The sequence below is a fragment of the Neofelis nebulosa genome, chromosome 12 (assembly GCF_028018385.1).
Source record: "Neofelis nebulosa isolate mNeoNeb1 chromosome 12, mNeoNeb1.pri, whole genome shotgun sequence".
NCBI classification, from domain to species: Eukaryota; Metazoa; Chordata; class Mammalia; order Carnivora; family Felidae; genus Neofelis; species Neofelis nebulosa.
Window position 1 is genome coordinate 93,285,747 of NC_080793.1, and position 26,678 is coordinate 93,312,424.

At 43.4% G+C, this 26,678-nt stretch overlaps 1 protein-coding gene across 3 annotated transcripts in view; it reads left to right on the forward strand.

Annotated features, from left to right (window-relative positions):
- LOC131492190 (F-box/WD repeat-containing protein 12-like) overlaps positions 1-26,678 on the forward strand; it is a 49,004-nt gene that overhangs the window by 14,859 nt on the left and 7,467 nt on the right. For all 3 annotated transcript variants that reach the window (XR_009251925.1, XR_009251926.1, XM_058695901.1), the window contains exons 6-9: positions 23,634-23,792; positions 24,249-24,459; positions 25,742-25,920; positions 25,998-26,125. Coding sequence is in view for 1 of the 3 variants with exons in the window: in XM_058695901.1 (XP_058551884.1) it covers positions 23,634-23,792; positions 24,249-24,459; positions 25,742-25,920; positions 25,998-26,125 (677 nt within the window). In the remaining 2 variants the exon portion in view is untranslated. The remainder of the gene's footprint in view (positions 1-23,633; positions 23,793-24,248; positions 24,460-25,741; positions 25,921-25,997; positions 26,126-26,678) is intronic.

Genomic DNA, 26,678 nt, shown 5'->3' on the forward strand with positions numbered 1-26,678 from the left:
CTGCATGTCCTAGCCGTCCCCCAGGGTCGTGGACACTGTGATGGGGGGCGCCTGGAGCTGGGCACTCGCTGTGGCAGACCAGGCAATGATTCTGCTGTCTGCACAGCCGGTCTCCCTGGCCCCCCTCTGCCAGTCCCCAGGTGTCAGCGAGACCGGGCCGTGGGCTGCCTGTGCCCTTGCTTTCTGCCTCCTGACCTTGCTTGTATTCTTTCTTCTTCGGCAGTTCCTTCTCTCTTCTGCATTCTTACCCTTCCTTCCCTTGTTTCAAGTCCCAGCTATGGTCCCACTCAGGAGAAGCTGAGGCACGTTTGACAAAACATGAGCGTTTGCCCAGGACACCAAAGGCTACTGTTACCAGGATGTCCATTTAGAAGTGACTCAGGCATCAGGAGGGTTTGGCAAGAAGAAACCAGGAAAGTGGGTTTACAGTGGCAGGTGGACGAAGTGGCTCTTGGCTGGAGGCAGTGTCCCCACCTGTGGGGAGGAGGCCCTGGAAAGGACGGGCAGGCTGGTGTCCCAAATATCAGGAGGAGCGGGTATCCTGGAGCAGCTTTACGTGCGCACAGAATCAAATGGAAAGGGACTAAGCTCAGCAAACAAAACAAGTAATGTCTAGTGAAACAGATTTCTCATAAACCACTCTGCAGTTGTTGAAGACTTTAGAATAAGTGTGATTGGTATCCCCAGATGCGTTTGAGAATCTGTCACGCAAATGAGGAGGCCGTGGGCTGTCCCTGGGAGTGGTAGACGGTGTGATGCCCAGTTACTTGTCTGCGAAGGGCAGTTGGAGAAGTTAGAGCGCACACAGTAGTGGAGAGCAGAGAGCTGGGTGCAACAAAAGGGTCTGGACCGAGGTTCAGGAGATGCGGCGGAGACCAAGTGCTGAGCCCAACGCTGCGGCTGCTTTGCCCTGGAGACGCTTTCCCCAGGCAGCCGAGAGGCCACAGACCTTTGAGAGCTGAGGGGACGAGTTGGGGTGCGGGGCCACTGAGGGTCAGGCCCCGTGCCTCCCCTTTTACTTGGGGGTTGTCGAGTGGTACGGCCCAAGAGGAGGGTGTGAAGGTTGGCAGTTGCCCACCCTGGCTGCAGCCTGGCACCCTGGCCACCTGGGAGGAGTTTGCGAAAATCCTTCCTGGACCAGGATAACACCACCGAGACCTCATGTTATTTCCGTTTGCAAGTGTAGCATTCAGCACACACTTAGAGCTAAGGGGACCACGAGAGAGGAACTAGTACCAGCCACAGTGGCTGGGTGAACCGCGGGTGACGTCGGGAGAGCCACAGGGTTTCAGACGCTGCAGTTGCTGCACACTGAGACAGCTGTGGCCTCTGTGTCCAGGGAGGTGACTTTGAACAGAGAGCTCAGAACTATGAAAAATGACGCAACAGATTTAGAAAAGAGCCAAGTAGAAATTCCAGAACAGAGAAATGGGGCACAAAGGTTAGCTCGTGGGCTGGGGGTCATAGCAGGGTGGACAGTGGAATCACTCCAAGATGGGGGGCATAGGGGAGCTTGTGGGCCTCTGGCAACATCCTGTTTCTTACTTGCATGGCGACGTGAATATTTGCTTTGTAACAATGTATGGAGCGCTATATTTGTGTTTTGTGCACTTTTCTGTCTATGTGTTTTCTGCATCAGTGAAAAGTTCATAAGAGAGGTTACCTGGAGTGACATGGAGATGTCGAGTGAGGTGAATGGGAAGAGAGGGGAGGAGATGTAGACAGTGCTTCTCAGGCTTTGGTGGGTTGTGAACCACCGAGATGTTGTTTAAATGCAGATTCTGATTCGATGAGTCCCTGGGGGTGACTAAATTCTGACTTTTTAAGAAGCTTCTTGGTAGTATTGGTACTGCCTGTCCGCAGACGACACTTTGAGTAGCAAGGCCATAGAGGAAGACCCATGACAAATTCTGATATTTGGTAGCAGGAGCAGGTGAGGGAGTGCATGGGTCAAAGGCAACATTTGAAGAGGTGACGGCAGACGTTTTCCTAAAGTAGACTAAGGATGGATGTTAATCTCTGGAATCAAGAAGGCCTGTGAACCCCAAGGGGGATAAACCAAAATAGATCTGCACATGGGCCTGTCAGAGTGAACTGAGATTATCCAAGGACCAAGGAAGCACACGGGCCCATCAGAGTGAAGATTATCCAAGGACCAGGAAAGCAGTCTGGGGACGTAGACTGCCTTTAGCATCTGACTTGTTAACAGCAACTATGGGACCTCAGAGACAGTAGAATGGTATCTTGGAAGAAATAATTGCCGGCCAGGAATTCTAGAAGAGAAAGTGTCCTTTAGGAATGAAGGGGAATAAAGGCATGTCAGATAAAATGGAGAATTAGCACCAGCCACACCACCAGTGAGAAGGACAGGCGTGGGACTTGAAGCAGAAGGAAGATAAGCAAAGCTGGCATCCAAGGGTGTTGGGAGACGTTGATGAACAGCACTGGTGGGGGCAAGGAGATCTGAGGGTACCGACTGTAGAACAGCAGTAACCATGTCTTGTGGATTTTAAACTTAGGTGCAGAAAAAATATTTGTGATGTCAGCATTTACATTAGGAGAAGGTTAGGAAGCACTAAACAGCCCAAGATCCTTGAATTGGGCAGGCTGAGTCATGTACTGATGGGCAGGGACGTCTGTAAGGCAAGGCTGCATGTAACAGCCTGTTCCCTGACTCCCAGAGAGAAATGGAGGAGCGTGTAACCTTTAAATCGTGAGAGGAAAAGGGGTAGGATCAACTCTGGCACCAAATTTGGCTTATCAAGCCTGATGAAGCCACATGAGCCCCAAGAGGATATGAAGAGGTAATCTGCCATATAACAATCTGCTTTTGGGGACAGTGGCTCCCAGGAGGCTGGTCTGAATGGCTGGAGGCCAGCAAGTGACTGGCTTACTCTTCCTGTGGGTGGAGTAGGTGGTGGGAGGGCTAGTGCGCAGGGGCCGGGTTTCTGTGGGTCGAATTCTCCGCAGGTGCTCTTTATCTGCTCGGCCTGATTGGGAACAGAGCCAGGGGACCAGCAGGCCTAAAAGCTGTCAGCAACCAAACATCAAAGATGGAGTCGGACTCCAATATGCTTCCCTTCTGATGACTTTACTGTAATTCTGTCTTCGGGCCGATGGCTGAAATGTGCAGATTTTATCTCCTTGAACCAGGACTTGTGTAAGCCAGCCATTTGTGCGGTGCCCCATGAGGTTCATAAGGTTCGTTCGGGTGCTCAAGTGTTGTGTATTTGAGAAGTGAAGTGAGTACCTTGGTCACTGTTGGTATGTCTGGGTCTCCAGAGGGGAGGCGGTGTGTGCTGTGTGCGGAGACATGTGTGATGGCCATTTATGTCTTGGTGGGGGGGTGGGGAGTCCAGGGTTCCTGAGGTCTTCACCAAGAGGGAGAATTTTGGACGAGACGCTTTGTTTCTGGCCACATGGCTGCAGCGCTGGCAATGGCCTGAGAGCGTAAATGTGCATCTGTGGCTGGTCCTTACTTGGGGCTTCCCAGGCTAAGGTGACCGCCCAAAGTTAGGTCCACATTTTTCAGGGATGTTCCCGTTAGCAGGTGGGCTGCGGTGGTGGGCCCTTCACGTGCGATGGCAGCAGTGCGGCCTGTACACTGCAGGATCGCTCTTTCCTGTTTATCTAGAGGGTGGCCTTCTCCAGGGTCCTTGCATGTGACAAGGGTCTGAGGACAACAGGAAGCTCCTTCCTTGTGCAGAGGGAAAGCCCAACATGACCCAGGCAGGCCATTTTTAGGTCAACAGGGAGGCTTCTGTGGCTGTGCTGAGCCTGCAAGGTGCTGCCCCCACATCCCCAAGACGTAAGGCCTCCCTGGGAAGTTGGGGGCTCAGGCCCTCTGAGCACCAGCCACACCACAGGGCCCAGATGTGACCGGCAGCATTCGCTGGATGGGTTGTGTGGACAGCTGGCTTTGGCCACAAGCACTCGTGTGTTTTGGGTTGCCCTGTAGGAGGATGGGGCAGGGTCAATTCCCTACTGAGATTTGGCTCAGATTTGGAGATTGCTAATTCTGTACATGTACCTGGAGAGGATGGTAAAGGGTATCCCCACTCACCACCCCCCAAATTCATGTCTACACAGAGCCTTAGAATGTGACCTTATTTGGAAATGGTGTCTGGTTAAGGATCTCAGGTAAAATCATCCTGGATTTAGGTTGGGCTGTCATAAAGGGAGGAGAAGACACAGACACACAGAGAAAGCCCTGTGCACACTGAGGCAGACAAGTCAAGGAAAGCCCTAGAGTCTTTAGAAGGAAAGGGCCCTGCCGGCACCTTGATTTTGGGCTTCTAGCCTCTAAAACCATGAGAGAATTAAAAAAAATAAATAAATAAAAAAAAAAAAAAAAAAAAAAAAATATATATATATATATATATATATATATGTTTAAGCCACCTGATTTGTTACTGCAGCCCTAAGAAGTTAATATAAGACTCTAAAATGGAACACTTTGGGGCCTCTGGCTGGCTCATTTGGTAGAGCGTGCGACTCTTAACACCAGGGTTGTAGGTTCAAGCCCCATATTGGGTGTGGAGATTTATTAAAAATAAAATCTTTTAAAAAACCCAAAAAACAAAAAACAGCACTTAAGGACGTTTGGAATGAAAAGGATGAGAAGAGGACACGCACTGGAGATGCTAACCAAAAGCAGGCTGATAAGCTATTAATGTCAGGCCAGAAGACTTCAAGATGAAAGTCATTGCTAGATATTCAGGGACACTTTGCAATAATAATTAGATCAGCCTCCTAGGAAGATACAGCAAAGCTAATTTTGGATGCACCTCAAAATTGGCCTGAACATACATAGAACAAAATTTGTGGGATTTCAAGGAGACTGGTCAAATCTACAGGCATTATGAGAAGTTTGTTACACAGCTAAAGGAAAATGATCTGGGTGGGCCCACTGAAATCCCATGAGTGCTTTGAAGGCAGAGAGTTTTCTCTGGCTGGACACAGAAGAAGTCAGAGGCTGGAGCCCTGGGGGGCAACTCACGTGAACCGGTCATTGGCTGCCATGTTGGGGGGGGCCTGGGAACCAGGAACGCCCCACCCCTCACCACCAGGGAGACTTCAGTTCTGCCTGCAGCCACAAGGGACTGAGCTGCCAACAACCCTAGTGGGCCCCCAGGTGAAACCCTGGCACCTAGACTCAGCTTTGTGTGACTTCTCTTACCCATGGATTACTTGGAAGTGCTACATGTAGATCGCTTAAAGTTAAATTATATGTGTGTGCAAGGTCAGCATTGAGGTTCTTTTTTATTTACAAATGGATATCCGGAACATGTAGGAAAGGCCATCCTTTCTTCACTGAATTACATCAGCACTTTTGTTTGTCAGTATACCAACATCATGTGTGAATCCATTTCCACTGCTCTGTGTGTCTGTCTTTAAGACACAGGCTCTCGTTAAAGTAAGTCATGATCTCTAGCAGCTTCTTTCTTTCTTTCTTTTTTAATGTTTATTTTTCGGAGAATGAGAGGGACAGAGTGTGAGCAGGGGAGGGGCAGAGAGAGAAGGGGACACAGTATCCAAAGCAGGCTCCAGGTTCTGAACTGTTATCACAGAGCCTGATACGGGGTTTGAACTCATGAGCCACGAGATCATGGCCTGAGCTGAAGTCTGATGCCCAACTGACTGAGCCACCCAGGCGCCCCCTCTAGCATTTTCTTATTTCAAAATTAGATTTCTAAAAATTTTCAAGTCAGCTTGTCAATTTCTATTAAACTGCTTACTGAGATTTTGATGACATTGAATCTGTAGATTAATTTGGGGACAGCTGACATCTAAATATGTAATCTAAGTCATAATAAGGCATATATGTCTCTATTATAAAGTTTTTTTTAATGTTTATTTTTGAGAGAGAGAGAGCAAGAGAGAGACAGAGCACAAGTGAGGGAGGGGCAGAGAGAGAGGGAGACACAGAATCCGAAGCAGGCTCCAGGCTCCGAGCTGTCAGCACAGTCCCGACACGGGGCTTGAACCTACGAGCTGTGAGATCATGACCCAAGTTGAAGTTAGACACTTATCCGACTGGGGCACCCAGGCGCCCCAAAACATATCCATTTAGAGGGGACTTTACTTATGTCTCTCAACAAAGTTTTGTAGTTTTAAGTGAAGAGGGCTTGCATATATTTTATTAAAATTATTTGTTTGTATTTTATACTATTTTAAATGTTATTGTTTAAAAAAATAATTTTCCAATTTGTCCTTGCTAGAATATAGCATATATAGAAATATATGGAAATGTGTAAATAATTTATAAATGCATAGTTTTGCATTTGTAAATTGCTTTACATACTATAGCACACATAAAAATTATTTCTATATAAACATACATGGGAATACATTTGAATTTTGTATATTTTGTATCTAGCAGCCTTACTAAGCTTGTTTTTTAATTTTAATAGGTTTTTTTTTTTGGTGGATGAGAAAATTTTCCTAGGTAAAGATTTCTTAGGACACAAAAAGCACTAACTGTACAAGAAAAAAATAAATTGCACTTCATCAAGTTGAGCAACTTTGCTCTTTGAAAGCATTGTTCAGCAAAAGAAAAGGCAAAACTTAGGAGAAAAAATTTATAATAATGCAAACTGTCTCAGGACTTTGTCTAGAATATATAAAGAGCTATTATCACTCAGTAGGTAGGAGACAGCCCCACTTTTAAACTAGGCAGAAGATTTGAACACTTCACAAAAGAATATAAACAGGTAGCCATTAGCACATGGAGAGAGAAGCTCTATCAGTCATCAGTGAGATGCAACTTAGAACCATGGTGAGATCCAGCACCATATTGTCCTAAAGAGCTGAAATTAAACACGTGTTTACAAAGATGCAGCACTTTGGAGAATTGTTTGACAATTATTTTAGTATTAAAAAATGCTTACCATATTTTCCAGCAGTTTTCACTTTTAGGTATTTACCCACGAGATACAAAAATCTTTACACAAAAAGACTTGTACACAAATATTTGTAGGAGTTTTAGTAATAATAGCCAAATTGGATGCACCCCAAGTGCTTATCAACAGGTGAATGGATTTATAAAAATGGTATATGTGTACAGTGGAATATTAATCAGCATGGAAAAAGAACAAGGTTGTGGATCTGTGCAGCAATGTGGATGAAACTCAGAAACATGCCAAGTGAAAGAAACCAGCTACAACAGAGTATGGATATACCATAGGATTCTATTTCTGGAAAGTCCAGGCCCAAGAGAATAATCTGTACTGTCAGCAGACTGGTGGTCCTTAGGTATGGAAGGGACTGATAAAGGACACAACTTTTTAGATGATGGAGATGTTGCAGAACTGGATTATGGTTGTGATATCTAGTAAGTCTGCCTCCCCTTTTATTTTTTCAAGGTTTCCTTAGCTACTTTCATGTTTATTTTTCATATGAACTTTCTATCTCCTGGAAAGAAAATGATGTTTTCATTGATACCAAGTTCAGTTTAAATACCAACATGGAGAAAATGGACATCTTTATGATGCAAAGTCTGTCCAAGAATAAATGATGTATTTCCATTAATTCAGGTTTGCTTTTTTGTTCTTCAGAAGTGATTTATATTTTTTTCCTCAGATTAGTTTAGCACATTTCTTGTTGTTAACTTTATTCCAAAGTATTTTATTTATTTTTTTGTTCCACTAATATGTGAGAGTATTTTCTGTCCTATTGTTTTCTTTTTTTTTTTTTTTTTTAACGTTTATTTATTTTTGAGACAGAGAGACACAGAGCATGAACGGGGGAGGGTCAGAGAGAGGGAGACACAGAATCCGAAAAAGGCTCCAGGCCCTGAGCTGTCAGCACAGAGCCCGACGCAGGGCTCGAACTCACGGACTGCAAGATCATGACCTGAGCCGAAGTCGGCCGCTTAACCGACTGAGCCACCCAGGCGCCCCTGTCCTATTGTTTTCTAACCAGATGGTGTTTGTTTAAATGAAGGCTGCTGTTGTTCTTTTTTTTTTTTTTTTTTGATTTTTTTTTTAAATTTTATTTTTGTATTTTTAAAAATTTACATCCAAATTAGTTAGCATATGTGCAACAATGATTTCAGGAGTAGATTCCTTAGTGTCCCTTACCCATTTAGCCCATCCCCCCTCCCACAACCCCTCCAGTAACCCTCAGTTTGTTCTCCATATTTATGAGTCTCTTCTGTTTTGTCCCCCTCCCTGTTTTTATATTATTTTTGTTTCCCTTCCCTTATGTTCATGTTTTTGTCCCTTAAAGTCCTCATATGAGTGAAGTCATATGATTTTTGTCTTCCTCTGACTAATTTCACTTAGCATAATACCCTCTAGTTCCATCCACGTAGTTGCAAACGGCAAGATTTCATTCTCTTTGATTGCCGAGTAATACTCCATTGTATATACATACCACATCTTCTTTATCCATTCATCCATCGATGAACATTTGGGCTCTTTCCATACTTTGGCTATTGTTGATAGTGCTGCTATAAACATGGGGGTGCAAGTGTCCCTTCGAAACAGCACACCTGTATCCCGTGGATAAATGCCCAGTAGTGCAATTGCTGGGTCGTAGGGTAGTTCTATTTTTAGTTTTTTGAGGAACCTCCATACTGTTTTACAGAGTGGCTGCACCAGCTCACATTCCCATGTTGTTCGTTTTATATTCTGTCATCTTATTGAATTCTCCTACTTGCATTTATTTTATAATTGATTCTCTTAATTTATAACGTTTATTCATTCATGAGAGACAGAGAGAGACAGAGCATGAGTGGGGAAGGGGCAGAGAGAGAGGGAGACACAGAATCTGAAGCAGGCTCCAGGCTCCAAGATGTCAGCACAGAGCCCGACGCGGGGCTTGAACTCAGGAGCTGCGAGACCATGACCTGATCTGAAGTCGGACACTCAACTGACTGAGACACCCAGGCACCCCCTTTTTTTTTTCCAATTTTTTTTTTAACATTTATTCATTCTTGAGAGGCAGAGAGTGACAGAGCATGAGTGGATTCTCTTCATTTTTTTTTTTAGGTAAATACTTTATCATCCAAAAGTAGAGATACTTATTTTTTCCAAGCCTTCGGCATCCAGCTTTCTTTTCTCTGACTGCTCTGGCTAATACTTCCAGGAAATGTTAATTAGTGCTGGCACTGGTGGCCATTTCTCCATGTAGCTGAGCATAGTGGGCCGACCTGGAGAGCTTGGCTCTGGGGGAGGGGGATGCTGGCTTCAGGAATGATGTTAATGAAAAAGCCATCAATGACTATTTGACTATTAGTTTTGTTTTGTTTTTTCTCAAAAAGAGTCCATGAGTTTTATTAGATGTGCATGTGAGTGGAAGAGAGAAGCGACAGTTTCTGGTTTGAAAACTCTCTAGATATTTACACCTTTTAGATAATAGAAATAACCATTACAAATTCATTACCAGGCAGCAAGTATCAAATAAAACAGTCTTTCAGAGTTTTTTTAAGATTTTTTAAAACTATATAAAAGCGTATTTTTAAAAATAATTCATTGTCAAGTTAGCTAACATACGGTATATACAGTGTAGTCTTGGCTTTGGGAATAGATTCCCGTGATTCATCACTTACATGCAACACCCAGTGCTCCTCCCAACAAGTGACCGCCTCAATGCCCATCACCCATTTCCCCCACCCCCATCAACCCTCAGTTTGTTCTCTGTATTTAAGGGTCTCTTATGGTTTGCCTCCCTCTCTGTAACTTATTTTTCCTTCCCTTCCCCTGTGGTCTTCTGTTAAGTTTCTCTAATTCCACATATGAATGAAAACATAATATCTGTCTTTTTCTGACTAATTTCACTTAGCATAATACCCTCCAATTCCATCCCTGTTGTTGCTAATGGCAAGATTTCATTCTTTCTCATTGCCAAGTAGTATCCCATTATATATAAACCACATCTTCTTTATCCTTTCATCAGTTGATGAATTTGGCCTCTTTCCATATTTAGCTATTGCTGATAGTGCTGCTATAAACATTGGGGTACGTGTATCTCTATGAAGCAGCACTCTTGTATCGTTTGGATAAGTTCCTAGTAGTGCTATTGCTGGGTTGTGGGGTAATTCTATTTTTAATTTTTTGAGGAACCTCCACACTGTTTTCCAGAGCGGCTGCACCAGTTTGCATTCCCACCAACTTCACTATTAGTTTTTAAAAATCATGATAAGGTGTAGAATTTTGTGAAAGGCTTTTTCAGCATGCAGATATAATTACAGGACTTTTCTTCTTAGGTTTATTATGGTGATGTTTTTAGATTTTAAAGTATTAAATCACATATTTCCTTTTTTTAATATATACATATATATGTGTGTATATATATATATATATATATTTTTTTTTTTTTTTTTGAGAGAGAGAGAGAGAGCACGAGTGGGCGAGGGACAAAGAGAGAGGGAGACACAGAATCTAAAGCAGGCTCCAGGCTCTGAGCTGCCAGCACAGAGCCCATCGCTGGGCTCGAGCTCACTAACTGCGAGATCACGACCCAACCCAAAGTTGGAGACTTAACCAATTGAGCCACCCACACACCCCATATATTTCTTTTTAAAGTGCTTTTTAGATGCTAGTATTTTAGTTGGATTTTGGATCTATGTGAAGTAGGTCTTTAGTTTTTTGTAGCTTCCTTTATCAGGTTTACATATAAATGCTATACTTCATTTGAGGAATCTGCACATTTTTATTCTTTTTTAATGCCCTGGAACAATTTAAGTTACATTGGGATTATATGGTTTTTTCAGTTTGGTAGAATTTATTTTTGACATTATTTGGTGCTGGGTGCTTTTCTTGTGGGGAAGTTTTAAAACAGTTTTCTCAGTGTCTTCTATGGAAATTGGTCTGTTCAAGCTTTTCTTTCTCTGCTAGGATCAAATTTTAATATATTGTATTAAACTACCCACTGTATCTAGGCTTTCAACTTTTTTATGCATACGGTTGTCTAGAATACTCTTTAGAGATTCTTTCCTTAAATTTCCTGTTTGAACATTTGTTTCCCCTTGTCATTTCTTTCTGTATATATGTCCTTTTTCCCATTTTTTGTGCTTATTTTAGCTGGCACCTTGTCTATTTTATTTAATATTTCCATTAATTTCTAGTTTCATTTCATTTCATTGTGATCATTGTGATCAGGGACTGTTGTATTACTTTACCATATAGAATTTACTGAGATTTCTTTGTGATGATATATTCAAGTTCTGTGAAAGTTTGTGTGTGCTTGCAGGGAAGGGGTATTCTCCATTATTATGATGCAAAGTTCCAAATTCTGTCATTAATTATATTGTTAGGTCTTATATTTATTTACTGTTTGTCTACTTGGCCTGCCTTAGACTGCGAGCATTGTTACTATTTATTTTTATATAATAATATATTTAATTCTGGGGCACCTGGGTGGCTCAGTCAGTTAAACAACTGACTCTTGATTTCATTTCAGGTCATTATCTCACAGTTGTGGGATCAAGCCCCATGTGGGGCTTTGTGCTGGGCATGGAGCCTGCATGGGATTTTCTTTCTTTCTCTCTCCCTTCCTCTCTGTCTCTCTTTCTTTTCCTATTCCCCCTCTTGAAAAGTCACAATATATTCATAAATATTTATTTATTATTTTTTAATGTTTATTTACTTTTGAGAGAGAGAGACAGAGACAGAGACAGAGAGAGAGAGGGGAAGGGCCAGAGAGAGAGGGAGACACAGAATCTGAAGCAGGCTCCAGGCTCTGAGCTGTCAGCACAGAGCCCGATGCGGGGCTCGAACTCACAAACCATGAGATCATGACCTGAGCCGAAGTCGGATGCTTAACCGACTGAGCCACCCAGGCGCCCCATAAATATTTAAGTATTATTGTGTTTCACTCTGTTTCTCCTTGTATCTGCTTCATAAAGGTGATTGGGGGTGTTTCTTTAATAGGTGTAATAGGTTTTATTTCTTTGTTGTGAATTACAGCCTTTAATATTGTTAACTTTGAAAATAAAACTTCCAGTTATTTTATTAGCAAAAATGGATTTATTTGGGAATAGCAAGGAATTGCAATTCAAGACAAGCTGGTCATAGCAAAACTATAGCTGAGTCCAGAAAATAAAGGAGAGAGAGGCTCTTTTATAGAGGAAAGGGGGTATAGGGAGGAGCTGTTGTAAACTAAAAGTCTGTTGGAGTAAACTGGGAGCCGGAAGTTGAGTGGCTTCTCATTGGCTGAGCTGTGACTGCCTCTCATTGGCTAGGCTGTACTGGTGAGGAAGGAACCTTCCTCCCTCCTGCTGGGGTAGTACAGTAGCATCCACCTGTGAGCTCCTTCTCTTCTTGTTGGGTCTACAAGTAACAACCAGTGTTTGGCATGGGCACTCCCAATGCCCACCTCCTGACTCCCATCTTATTTTATTATTATTTTTTTTAAGTTTATTTTTTTTGAGAGAGAGGGAGCACGAGTCGGGGAGGGGCAGAGAGCTAGAGGGAGGGGAGAGAACCCCAAGCAGGCTCCGTGTTGTCAGCACAGAGCCCAGTGCAGGGCTCGAACTCACAAACTGTAAGATCATGACCCGAACTGAAGCCAAGAGTTGACACTCAACCAACTGAGCTACCCGGGTGCCCTGGACTCCATTCTAAACGAGGTTTCCTTTTGTTTATTTTCACAGTGTGGGGAAGTGTCTATTGTTGCATTTCCTACTTTGGGCCTGAGTCCTCCCTTTTCTGGTATCAGGCCCACTTCACCTGCTTTCCAAGGATTTGTGTGTGCCTGGACACCATTACCCTTCCATCATGGTTAAACTTTCTGTTTTGATTGAGCCTCTTGAATATTCAGCCATGTTTTCTTTTGTTCATCAATCTGATCATCTTTTTATTCTAACAAAGTGAGTTAAGCCATTTATATTGAACAGTGTAACTTACGTGCCTGATCTCAACTTTTGTTTTATGTCACATTTAGGGTGTGATGTGGCCCATCACTGAGCTCCTTTCTCTGAATATGTTTCCCCATTTTTACATGTTTTTGGGTAGTGGTGATATCTTATGTTATTTAGAAAGGTTTGTATTTTTGTGGGGGTGGTTACCTTTGTCTTAATACTTTCTGTCTCCATTTTCTCTATTCAAGCCTATGTACTATTTTGTTGGCTTTAAATGATACCACTTACCTCCCATGGCAATCGGTGAACTTATTCTACTTTGATACTTCGCCCTTGTCTTCCCACTTTTGAAGATCCATTATTCCCACCTTTTTGAGAACATGCAACATTTACACACCTTTTCCTTGTCTCCTTTTTTTCTTTTCTTTTTTTAATTCTTTGACCCATAGTGTACTGTACGTAGTAGCCACACCAGTTCTGTGACATTTTCCCTGTATCTTGTGATCTGGTGGGACCCATTCTCTAGTAGATCCCCAAGGAAGTCTCGTGGATGCATCCTTGTGCAGATTCCAGTGGGCCTGACACTGCTTTTCTGTAGCCTGGAGGCTTGAAGGATGGCCTGGATGGGCCTTAAATCCCTGGCTCAACTTGTCTTGAATTTTGTGAAAATATTATTTCACTGTGTATGTGTCTTTTGAAAAGTCTACTCCGACCTTGACTTTTCCTTGTTAGACACTTGGGACTTTTAAATCAAAGACCCATACGATTTTTGAAATATTTAAAGGGTAGTAGTTTTGTTGTGAGATGTCTATGGTAACTGTCTGGAGTTGAATTTTCCAGGAACATATGTACTCTCAGTATATGGATTCAGGTTTTATTTGCAGAAAGTTTCATTGTACATGAGTTTTAAGTATTCGTCTGTTAATTGTTTGCTTTTCCTGCAGGAGCTTCACTTGTCTTTTTACTAGCTCGTCTTTGCCTGTCTTCTTGGACACGTACTCTTGGATGCATCTTAACTCTTTATTCCATCTTTGTTCTCTTGCCCATTTTCCTTCTTCCCTTTAGTGTCCTTATGGGTCCAGTAGAATGTATTCTCCCTTAGGCATATTGCTATTCTTAAGATAATTTTTTCTTCATAATCTTTCCTGAATTAATTTAACTCTTATTTCACATCTTGGCTTTTTGTCCATTTCGGTCTGAGTGTAAAATTTCTGATTCAGAGTGTTCTTTCATGTCTGCACATGCTTATTTTATGATAACTTGATTCATGTTGGGGTGTGGCTACCGGTATCTTGGTTCCTGGTTGTTCTTTGGGGAATCAGCTAAAAAGTTTTGCTTCTCACTTACTTTCTCTTCCTTCTAATGACTTTGTTTGAATGTTGCCTGCCATTTTCTGCAATTGTGAAGCTTTTGTGTTTTCTTGGCCAGTAGAACAGGTATCTTTATGTAAGTTGAACAGAATACAAAGTCCGGAGAGGACTTTGTGTAAATGTAAAATTTACACAGGTTCCATGTGTAAATGCCTGTGGAAAGATGTCCTTTTAAAACAGTAGGTGAAGTCTTTTTTCCAAGATGGCGGAGCAGCATAGACGTTCTCAGCTTGTCTCATCCCTGAAATGCAGCCAGATCAACACCAAACCATTTTGCACACCTAGGAAATTTTGTCTGAGGATTAACACAAGAATCTGCATAACTTGAGCCACAGAACTTGGCAGGTATGTGAGGTGGAGAGGTGAACTGGGAGAGAAAAATCCGTGGAGGGTAAGGAGCTGTTTTTGCAAAGAGAGGACAGAGAAAGGGAAAGGGGGAGAGTGCAGCACACCAGGATCGTGCAGGAAAAGCACTCCCCGGAAAGTAGCTGGCGAGAAAGAGAAAGAGTGGAAACTCTTACAAAGGATTGAACAATAAATCTGTTCCCCAAAGACATTCATGGGAAGAAAGAAGAGGGTTTCACCACCATTAGGATTCTATAAACAGTGGAGCATAGAGTTGGAAATTCTGGGGCTCAATATCTGGCAGTGCTCTGGTGAGGAATGAATCTCCAGGAGCAGGCAGTGAGGTCCAAGGGGTCTGTGGGCCACATGAGAAGCGGTTCCCCTGCTTGGAGTGCATTTGGTAGAGGCCATACAGCCTCCCCACAGGCAAAAGTCCCAGCCGACCCTGGAGAGCAGCCATGCTTGCTGGTATTGGGACAAAGGTGCCACAGTGTGGTGAAACCTGATGCTGGCTGTGTGTTGTGATCTGTCACAATCTCTCAACCTCTTGTTGCAGTGTGATTGCTGAACATTTTCTGGGGCAAGCTGGCACCCGGCCATTGCTCAGCGAGACCCTCCCCCAGAGTGTCAGGGGGCATCCAAGCCTTAGGGTTCTCTGAAGTGAGGGGTTTGGAGATACAGCCCCATCTGAGCTGAAACTTGGAAGGGAGGTGCACCTGGCAGGCTGACAGCTTGAACACAGACAGGATAGAAGTGGGGAGTGGACAGAAGCCTGAGACAAAGCAAGGGGCTTGATTACCAGTCGGTGAGAGCACAGAGTTCTTGTGCCAGAGGCTAGGAAGCTAGGTGAAGCCATTTCCACCCCACCCCACTCACACGCGCACACACACACATACACATGTACATCACGCTGATCCACCTCAGTAAGCTAAGCAGTGACATCTAATGGAGAATGGAGCCATTACACCAAACCCCGCCCAACTGTACCCTCCAGGCACATCCCCCTAGAAGACCAGCACAAGTCACTCTGCCTGCTTAGTGTACAGACTATACAGTGCTTCATAGTTTTATTTCCAGGGAAACTGGATTCATTTGGGTTTCAATCTGTTTGCTGGCTCATCTTTTGTTTCTTTTGTTTCTTTTTGCGCCTGTCTTTGTTTAAATTTTTTTTTCTCCTTTTTCTTGGATACAGAAAGAGAAAATTTTATTTTTCTTTTCTTTTTTTCTTTTTTAAAGTTCTTTTTACTATGTTTTTTATTTTTTCTAAATTTTAAATTTTTTTTTTTTAATGTTTTTTTATTTATTTTTGGGACAGAGAGAGAGACAGAGCATGAACGGGGGAGGGGGAGAGAGAGGGAGACACAGAATCGGAAACAGGCTCCAGGCTCTGAGCTGTCAGCCCAGAGCCTGACGCGGGGCTCGAACTCACGGACCGCGAGATCGTGACCTGGCTGAAGTCGGACGCTTAACCGACTGCGCCACCCAGGCGCCCCTCTAAATTTTAAAATTCTATTTCACTTTCTTCATTTTATTCTATTTTATTATATATATTTTTAAATTTTTAAACTTTTTCTTACCTTTTCTTTTAATTTTCTTTTTTTTCTTTCCCTTTTTTCTCTATTACATCAAGCTTCTTTCAACAACCAGACTAAAACACACCTAGGATCTAGCTTCCATTATTTGATTTTTTGTGTTGTTTTTAATTTTTAGTTTTTAATTTTTATTTATTTTATTAACTTTTTCTTCCTCCAAAATGACAAAATGAAGGAATTCACCCAAAAAGACAGAACAGGAAGAAATGACAATCAACACAAATATAAGATGTCTGAACTAGAATTTAGAATCACGATAATAAGAATACTAGGTGGGGTTGAAAAAAAGCATAGAATCCCTTACTGCAGAGATAAAAGAAGTAAAATCTAGTCAGTACAAAATTTAAAATGCTGTAACTGAGATACAATCTCAAATAGATGCCATGGTGGCAAGGATGGACAAATCAGGGCAGAGAATCAGCAATATAGAAGACAAAATTCTGGAGAATAATGAAGCAGAAAAAAAGGGAAACTAAGGCAAAAGAGCACAATATAAGAATTAGAGAACTCAGTGACTCATTAAAAAGGAGTAACATCTGAATCATAGGAGTCCCAGAAGATGGAGAGAGAAAAAGGATAGAAGGTTTATATTAGAATTATAGCAGAAAACTTTCCTAATCTGGTGAAAGACACAGACATCAAAATCCAAGAAGCACAGAGAACTTCCACTAGATTCAACAAACACTGACCATCAACAAGGCATATCATAGTCAAATTCACAAAAAACACAGACAAGAAAAGAATTATGAAAGCAGCAAGGGGAAAAAAATCCTTAACCTATAAGGGAAGACAGATCAGGTTCACACCAGACCTACACACAGAAACTTAGAAGGCCAAAAAGGAGTGGCAGGATATATTCAGTGTGCTTAATTGGAGAAATATGCAGTCAAGAATTCTTTATCCAGCAAGGCTGGATTCATTCATAATAGAAGGAGAAATAAAGAGTTTCCCAGACAAAAACTAAAGGAGTTTATGACCACTAAACCAGCCCTGCAAGAAATTTTAAAAGGGATCTCTGAGTGGAGAAAGATGAAACAAAACTAAAAAGACCAAAAGCAACAAAGACTAGAAAGGACCAGAGAACATCACCAGAAACTCGAACTCTACAGGCAACATAATGGCACTAAATTCATATCTTTCAGTTCTCACTCTAAATGTCAGTGGACTAAATGCTCCAATCAAAAGACACAAGGTAACAGAATGGGTAAGAAAACAAGATCCATCTATATGCTGTTTCCAAGAGACCCATTTTAGACCTGAAGATAACCTTCAGGTTGAAAGTAGGGGGGTGGAGAACCATCTATCATTCTAATGGTGGACAAAAGAAAGCTGGAGTAGCCATGCTTCTATCAGACAATTTAGATTTTAAAATGAAGACTGTAACAAGAGATGAAGAAGGGCATTATATCATAATTAAGGGGCCTATCCACGAAGATCTAATAATTGTAAACATTTATGCCCCCAAGTGGAAGCACCCAAATATATAAATCCATTAATCACAAACATAAAGAAACTAATTGATAGTGATACCATAATAATAGGGGACTTCAACACCCCACTTACAACAAAGGACAGATCATGTAAGCAGAAAATCAATAAGGAAACAATGGCTTTGAGTGGCACACTGGACCGGATGCACTTAATAGATAATAGAACATTTCATCCTAAAAGCACATTCTTCTCAAGTACACATGGAACATTCTTCACAATAGATCACATACTGGGACACAAATCAGCCCTCAACAAGTACAGAAAGATCGAGATCATACCATCCATATTTTCAGACCATAATATTATGAAACTCAAAATAAACCACAAGAAAAAGTTTGGAAAACCAAGAATACCTGGAGATTCAAGAACATCCTACTAAAGAATGAATGAGTTAACCAAGAAATTAAAGAGGAAATCAAAAACCTCTGGGATGCAGCAAAGGCAGTCATAAGAGGGAAGTATAGAGCAATCTAGGCCTTCCTAAAGAAGGAAGAAAGGTCTCAGACACACAACCTAACCTTACACCTTAAAGGACTGGAAAAAGAATAGCAAATAAAGCCCAAAGGCAGCAGAAGTCAGGAAATAATAAAGATTAGAGTAGAAATCAATGGTATTGAAACCAGAAAAAAAACAAAAACAGATTAATGAAACCAGGAGCTGGTTCTTTGGTTCTTTGAAAGAATTAACAAAATTGATAAACCCCTATCCAGTTTGATCACAAAGAAAGAGGAAAAGACCCAAATAAATAAAATCAAGAATGAAAGAGGAGACATTACAACCAACACAGCAGAAATACAAACAGTAATAAGAGAATATTATGAGCAATTATATGCCAATAAAATGGGCAATCTGGAAGAAATGGGAAAATTCCTAGAAACATATAAACTATCAAAACTGAAACAGGAAGGAATAGAAAATTTGAACAGACCCATAACCAGCAAAGAAATTGAATTAATGGGGCGCCTGGGTGGCTCAGTTGGTTAAGCATCCGACTTCGGCTCAGGTCACGATCTCACAGTTCGTGGGTTCGAGCCCCGTGTCAGGCTCTGTGCTGACAGCTCAGAGCCTGGAGCCTGTTTTGGGTGCTGTGTCTCCCTCTCTCTCTGCCCCTCCCCTGTTCATGCTCTGTCTCTGTCTCAGAAATAAATAAACATTTAAAAAAATGTAAGAAATCAAATTAGTAATCAAAAATCTCCCAAAAAAATGAGTCCAGGGCCAGATGGCTTTCCAGGGGAATTCTACCAAACGATTATTTTTTTTTTTAAGTTTTATTTTATTTATGTTGAGAGAGAAAGAGTGAGGTAGGGGCAGAGAGAAGGAGAGAAAGAATCCCAAACAGGCTCTGCACTGATGTGGGGCTTGAACTCACAAACCTTGAGATCATGACCTGAGCCAAAATCAAGAGTTGGACGCTTAACCAACTGAGCCACCCAGATGCCCCCAAACATTTAAAGAAGAGTTAACTCCTACTCTTTTGAAGCTGTTACAAAAAAAAGTAATGGAAGGAGAACTTCCAAACTCATTCTACAAGGCCAGCATTACCTTATTTCCAAAACCAGACAAAGACCCCAATAAAAAGGAGAACTACAGACCAATTCCCTCATGAACATGGATGCAAAAAATCTCAACAAGATACTAGCCAGTTGGATCCAACAATACATTTAAAGGGTCGGGGCGCCCGGGTGGCTCGGTCGGTTAAGCGGCCGACTTCGGCTCAGGTCATGATCTTGCGGTCCGTGAGTTTGAGCCCCGCGTTGGGCTCTGTGCTGACAGCTCAGAGCCTGGAGCCTGTTTCAGATTCTGTGTCTCCCTCTCTCTGACTCTCCCCCGTTCATGCTCTGTCTCTCTCTGTCTCAAAAATAAATAAACGTTAAAAAAATTTAAAAAAATAAAAATAAAAAAATAAAGGGTTATTCACCATGATCAAGTGGAATTTATTCCTGGGATGCAAGGCAATATCTGCAAATCAATCCATGAGATACATCACATTAATTAAGGAAAGAATAAGAACCACATGATCCTCTAAATAGATGAAGAGAAAGCATTTGACAAAATACCCCATCCTTTCTTGATTAAAACCTTTAAGACAGTAGGGATAGAAGGATCATACCTCAAGATCATAAAAGCCATATGTGAAAGATTTACCGCTAATGTCATCCTCAATGGGGAGAAACTGAGAGCTTCTGCATAAAGTCACAACACTGTCCACTCTCGCCATTCTTATTCAACATAGCGTTGGAAATCCTAGCCTCAGCAATCAGACAACAACAACAAAAAATAATAGGCATGCAAATCGTCAAGGAGGGAGTCAAAACTTTCACTCTTTGAAGAAGACATGATACTCTATGTGGAAAACCCAAAATATTCCACCAAAAAAACTGCTAGAAGTGATCCATGAATTCAGCAAAGTTGCAGGATATAAAATCAATGTACAGAAATTGGTTGCATTTCTATACACCAATAATGAAGCAACAGAAAGAGATATCAAGGAACTGATTCCATTTACAATTGCACCAAAACTATAAAATACCTAGGAATGAACCTAACCAAAGAGGTGAAAAATCTGTACACTTAAAACTATAGAAAGCTTCTGAAATATATTGAAGAAGGCACCAAAAAAAAAAAAAAAAAAAAGGAATACATTACATGTTCATGGATTGGAAGAACAAATATTGTTAAAATGTCAAAACTACCCAAAGCAATCTACATATTCAATGCAATCCCCACCAAAATAACACCAGCATTCGTCACAGAGCTAGAACAAACAATCCTAAAATTTGTATGGAACCAGAAAAGGCTCCGAATAAGCCAAAGCAATCCTGAAAAAGAAAACCAAAGCTGGAGGCATCATAATTCCAGATTTGAAGCTGTATTACAAAGCTGTAGTCATCAAGACAATATGGTACTGGCACAAAAACAGACACATAGATCTAAGGAACAGAATAGAGAACCCAGAATTGGATCCACAAACATGTGACCAACTAATCTTTGACAAAGCAGGAAAGAATATCCAGTGGAATAAAGACAGTCTCCTCAGCAAGTGGTGCTGGGAAAACTCGACAGCCACATGCAGAAGAATGAACCTGGACCACTTTTTTACACCATACAGAAAATAAATTCAAAATGGATGAAAGACCTCAATGTAAGACCGGAAGCCATCAAAATCCTCGAGGAGAAAGCAGGCAACAACCTCTTTGACCTCGGCTGCAGCAACTTCTTACCTGACATGTCTCTGGAGGCAAGGGAAACAAAAGCAAAAATGAACTATTTGGACCTCATCAAGATAAAAAGCTTCTGTACAGCAAAGGAAACAATCAGCAAACTAAGAGGCAACCAATGGAATGGTTTCCAAACACCGAGAAGATATTTGCAAATGACATATCAGATTAAGGGTTAGTATCCAAAATCTATAAAGAACTTACCAAACTCAACACCCAAAAAACAAATAATCCAGTGAAGAAATGGGCAAAAGACATGAATAGACACTTCTCCAAAGAAGACATACAGATGGCCAACTGACACACGAAAAAATGCTCAATATCACTCATCATCAGGGAAATACAAATCAAAACCACAATGAGATACCAGCTCACACCTGTAAGAATGGTTAACATTAACAACTCAGGCAACAACAGATGTTGGTGAGGATGTGGAGAAAGAGAAACCCTTTTGCACTGCTGGTGGGATTGCAAACTGGTACAGCCACTCTGGAAAACAGTATGGAGATTCCTCAAAAAATGAAAAATAGAACTACCCTACGACCCAGCATTTGCACTGCTAGGTATTTATCCAGAGGATACAGGAGTGCTGTTTTGAAGGGGCACATGCACCCCAAAGTTTATAGCAGTGCTATCAACAGTAACAAAGTATGGAAAAATCCCAAATGCCCATTGACAGATGAATGGATAAAGATGTGGTATATGTATGACAATGGAATATTACTCGGCAATCAAAAAGAATGAGATCTTGCCATTTGCAACAATGTGAATGGGACTAGAGTGTATTATGCTAAGAGCAATTAGAGAAAGACAAATATGCCTTCACTCATGTAGAATTTAAGATACAACACAAATGAACATAAGGGAAGGGAAGCAAAAATAATATAAAAACAGAGAGGGGGAAATCCATAAGAGACTCTTAAATACAGAGAACAAACAGGGCTGCTGGAGGGTTTGTGGGTGGGAGGATGGGCTAAATGGGCAAAGGGCAATAAGGAGGACACTTGCAGGGGTGAGCGCTGGGTGTTATGTGTAGGCAATGAATCACTGGATTCTACTCCTGAAACCATTATTGCCCTATATGCTAATTAAAAAAAATAAATTTAAAAAAATAAAACATAAGTGAAGGAGAAGCTATTTGAGAAACTGAAGACTTGGTCAGGAAGAGAAAACAAGTTATTCCCATGTCATTCAGTAGAAATATATTTAGAGTAATTAAAAACTAATGCAGAAGGCAAGAGTATAAAGTTAAATGGTTTTGAGTCAAGAAAAATTACATAGGTTTGATTTACCTAAAAGTCTGTTCAGATTACCAAAACATCTGAACCAGAGAATATTGTAACATTAAGATCCATGAAAAATTGTGAGTAAACACTGTATCTTCTTTAACAAAGCACTGATAGCAGATGATATGAAGCATAGAGTGTAGGTGAAAAAAACAGCACAATGGTCAATAATATGTAATTACTAACTGGTAAGAAAGTGACATTAGGATGAGGCTTTTCAAAAATTTGAGGAAAAAAAGTTAAAAATAGAAAAAAAAAGGTTGAGGCTTTTATTTTCACTTATTAGGTGAGCAAACATTTTCAAAGATTAGCATTGTAATAAGTTGGATGAGAAAAAGGTATTTTTTTGTACATGCATGAGAACATAGATTGAGCTCTTTTCAAAAAATTTTTTAAGTTTATCTTGTGAAAAGAGGGAGAGAGCGAGAGCACACATGTGAGCAGGGTGAGGGGCAGAGAGAGAGGAGAGAGAGAATTCCAAGCAGGCTCTGTGCACTGTCGGCCCAATGTGGGCTTGAAGCCACAAACCGTGAGATCATGACCTGAGCTGAAATCAAGAGTCGCATGTTTAACCAACTGAGCCACCCACGTGCCCCAGATTGAGCTTTAAAAAACAAATGTCTATTTACTTTGAAAGAGAGAGAGCATGAGTGGGGAAGGTGCAGAGGGAGAGAGAGAGAGAAAGAGCCTAATCAGGCTCCACACTGAGTGTGGCTCAGTCCCACCACCCTGGCATCATGACCTGAACTGAAATCAAGAGTCGCATGCTCAACCGACTGAACCATCCAGGCACCCCAGGTTGATCTTTTTTGAAAAGCTTATTGAGGGCGCCTGGGTGGCGCAGTCGGTTGAGCGGCCGACTTCAGCCAGGTCACGATCTCGCGGTCCGTGAGTTCGAGCCCCGCGTCGGGCTCTGGGCCGATGGCTCGGAGCCTGGAGCCTGTTTCCGATTCTGTGTCTCCCTCTCTCTCTGCCCCTCCCCCGTTCATGCTCTGTCTCTCTCTGTCCCAAAAATAAAAAAAATAAAAAAAAAAAAAGTTGAAAAAAAAAGAAAAGCTTGTTGGTTTTCTTCTGCTAAAAGTCTTCAGTCTGATGCTCTTTGACCTAATAAAGCCGCTCTCGGGATCTCTCAGGAGGAAATCCTCGTGTCGGTGCACAAAGCTTATGCACAGAAGTGCTCGGTGCTGCAGTGGCCAAAATTGTGAACAGCTCACATTTCCGCCGCAGTGAGAGAAAGTGAAAGGTCGTGGGAAGTCTCCTCTGACAAGAAATAGTTCCGGGGAGTATTACAGGCAGAAAGGCAGTCTGCAGACAGCGCCTGAGTCTCACACAGAGAAGAATCCCTGGAGGTCCTGCCCTGAGGCTGCAAAGAGCGGGCGGAGGGTTCCCTCTGAAGGCTTACCTCCTGTTCGGACGTTCCTGTTTCTGGTGTCAGGAGGTGGCATTGCCTCAGCAGGGAGGCGGGCAGGCAGCTGACCTCTGCCCTGGGGTGAGGCCACGTGCTGACCGTGGCCCTTGCCTTGCAGGTGGCCTGTGCCGAGGGCTTCCTGTATGCGCTCACGGTGCCCCAGCTGCAGCTGCGGTCCAGGACTCGCGTGTTCCCAAGCAGCCCCACCAGTCTCCTCTGCTCTCCTGACTGCCAGTGGGTGTTTGCTTCAACCCAGAACTCAGACCTGGGCCCGAAGGTCAGTGGTGGGCTATGTCCCTTGCTCGGGGGGCCTGGCTTTGCGCACGTAAGGTGGTGGGGCCTGTGCCCAGGCTTGTGGATGCGTCTAGGAGGGTGGCTTCCGGTGCAGGACCAAGCCCGCCAACAGCACCGGCACCTTGACGGGATGGTCCAGGGACAGAGGAGGCATCTGAAGCAGACTGCAAGCAGATAGGACAGGAAAGCAGAGGCATGCCAGGGACATGCGCTGCCCCAAACCACCAGAGTCATTGATTCGGTTGTCCTGGTACACTGACCGACGAGGGACTGGTGGGCAAGGCGTTTCCCGCCAGACCAGACGGGCTGGTCCCGGCAGTCTGGGGGTGCACAGGTGGTTCCGGCAACCCTGTAAGACAGAGTGAGGTCACTGGGTGTGGGTCTGCGGCGCTCCTGGGTGGTTGTCAGCGGCATGGGCCACGTGATGGTGTTTCCCCAGGTGTTCCACACTCGCTCCCTGCTGTGTCTGGTGGAGGATGAGCCTCCCGTCTCCACCACTCTACCCATCTGGCTGACCTCCAGAGCCTGCTGGGCCCCTGACGAGACAGCCAGGCTGATGGTGACGCACAGAAATGACAACGGCATGCAGCTGGTCATCACCACCTACGAGCTCAGGACCAAGCAGTCACGGGAAGGGGTAGACGTCGTGGGTAAGGATCCCCGTACCAGGACTGTCACCGTTGTGCTGTGGTGCTTCAAGCACAGATTGCTCAGGTTTCCTTCGGGCCACTTTTCTTCCCTCTCAGTGAATACAGTGGCCCAACAATTGTTTTGTTGTTTGTGATCGTATGTACTGGCCGAGTGGCTGAGCACTTGCTGTGGGCAGGGCCCTCTCTGTGGCCCTGGAAGCCAGACAGTAACCGCTGGCCTCGTAGTCTCGCCTCCTCACTGTCTTGTCACAACTCTGACAAATACACTCTTCTCAGTCCTCAGTGTGCACAGAGGTGACTAAAAGCCACAACCATTTCTTCCCCAAGGAGCTCCTAGGCCAGCAGGCAAATAAGACCCACAGTCATCTCCTTTTCTGCCTTCTCTGTCTCCCAAACCACACGTCACTGTGCCTGGCCAGCCCTGTGGCCCTTAGCATTTTTTCTTTTATATTATGTTCATTTGTTTTCATATCATCATTTGACAATAAACTTTACTCTGAGCTTCCTAGCACCTGAGGAAAAAAGGGAAATGGGATGTGTAATATAATCCCTTGTCTGATACAAGCATGCATTCTTCAAGAGAGGTAATTTTTGGGGTGCCTGGGTGGCTCAGTTGGTTGAGCGTCCAGCTTTGGCTCAGGTCGTGATCTCACAGTTCATGGGTTTGAGCCCCACATCGGGCTCTGTGCTGACAGCTCAGAGCCCGGAGCCTGTTTCAGATTCTGTGTCTCCCTCTCTCTCTGCTCTTCCCCTGCTCATGCTCGCTCACCCCGCCCCCCTCAAAAATACATAAACATTAAAAAAAAAAGAGAGGTAATTTTTTTTTCCTGGTGCTAAACAGCATAAGGAAGTGATCCAATTAATTGTTTTTAAATGAGGAACGCCATCCAATATAAAAGATAGTATTGTCAACAGCAGTTTTTCGCAGATGTTGTGAATGTCATAATTCTCATGTAGCCACTTCTTACCTCACCCTGCCGTAGATGGGGAAGCGCGGGGGGGCCCATTCCCTGGAGGGTATGTGTGCAGATATTGTCACTTCCACATGCATATTGCCTCAAATCTTTGTAGTGCCCGTAACTAGGGTGTTGGCATCGGTGTTGGAGAGCTGGTGAAGGGGAGGCTCCAGGGGGTAAACGCTTGGGTTGGGATTGAACGTAGGCGTGACCGCAAAAGTGCTGCTCTTTTCAGTGCCACGCACGGCACATTCGGTGAGGCCCGTGTGCTCCGGACCCCCAGCTGTATCACAAGATGACAGTCCGTGTGTTTTTCTTTCACAAAGTACAACAGATGGCAAGTTTCCTCCTGCCCAACTCCATGATACCTCCTCACCTCATGAAGGGCCACGGCTCTCAGGTGATCCTGCTGGTGTCCGGGTCGGAGCTGGCGCTCTTCACCATCCACGGGGTGCAGCTGGCAGCCTTCCAGGACCACCAGAGGCCCATCACGTCCATGTGGGTGGTGAGTGTGGGCTTGCCTGTGTTGCACCCCCACCCGAAGAGCCCGTGGCCCCACCTCACCTGGCTTTTCATTTCAAGGACCAGAGCCGAGTCATCACCGCTTCCTTTGACCTATCCCTGCGAGTCTATGTGTGGAATAAAGAAACGAAGCCTCCCGTCCTCAAGAGCTGCTATCACCTGCTTGGGGGCTCCCACAGATGGGCCAGGTAACTGCTTCCACCTTCCTTCACAGTGGCCTCACCCAGCCTGCCAGCGGCATGTGTAAGATGGCCATTGGAAAGGGTGAGACTGCGGCTTGGGTCTTAGCTCCGCCGTTCCGTCACTGTCTGGGCACCCGAGGCAAGTCACTGCTCAGGTGCTATTTCCTACTGTGCTTAAAAAAAAAAAAAAGATGCTAAGCATCATGTACATTATCTCCTCTAATGTACAAAGCCACCACCTGAAGTTGGTGTTACCCACTTTTCCAGGTGAAACAGAGGCTCTGGGATGTGGATGCTTTGCTCAGAGTCCCCCAGGGACGTGTAGTGAGGCCCAGGTGGGCCCAGCACTGCCCTGCAGTCCAGCTCTCACGTGATTCCGAAACCATATACCACGTACAGGTGGTGGTGGAGTCAGTGGGGGTGAGATGGTGAAAGTCCCGAAGAAGGCAGTTTTGCTTTGGGTTCTAAAAGTGGTGTTTGGAATCACTTATGTTTCTTCTTGCCACAGTGAGTTCTACAAAGTAGACAGGCCATGGATCTTACTCCCCCGGCCTGCTCA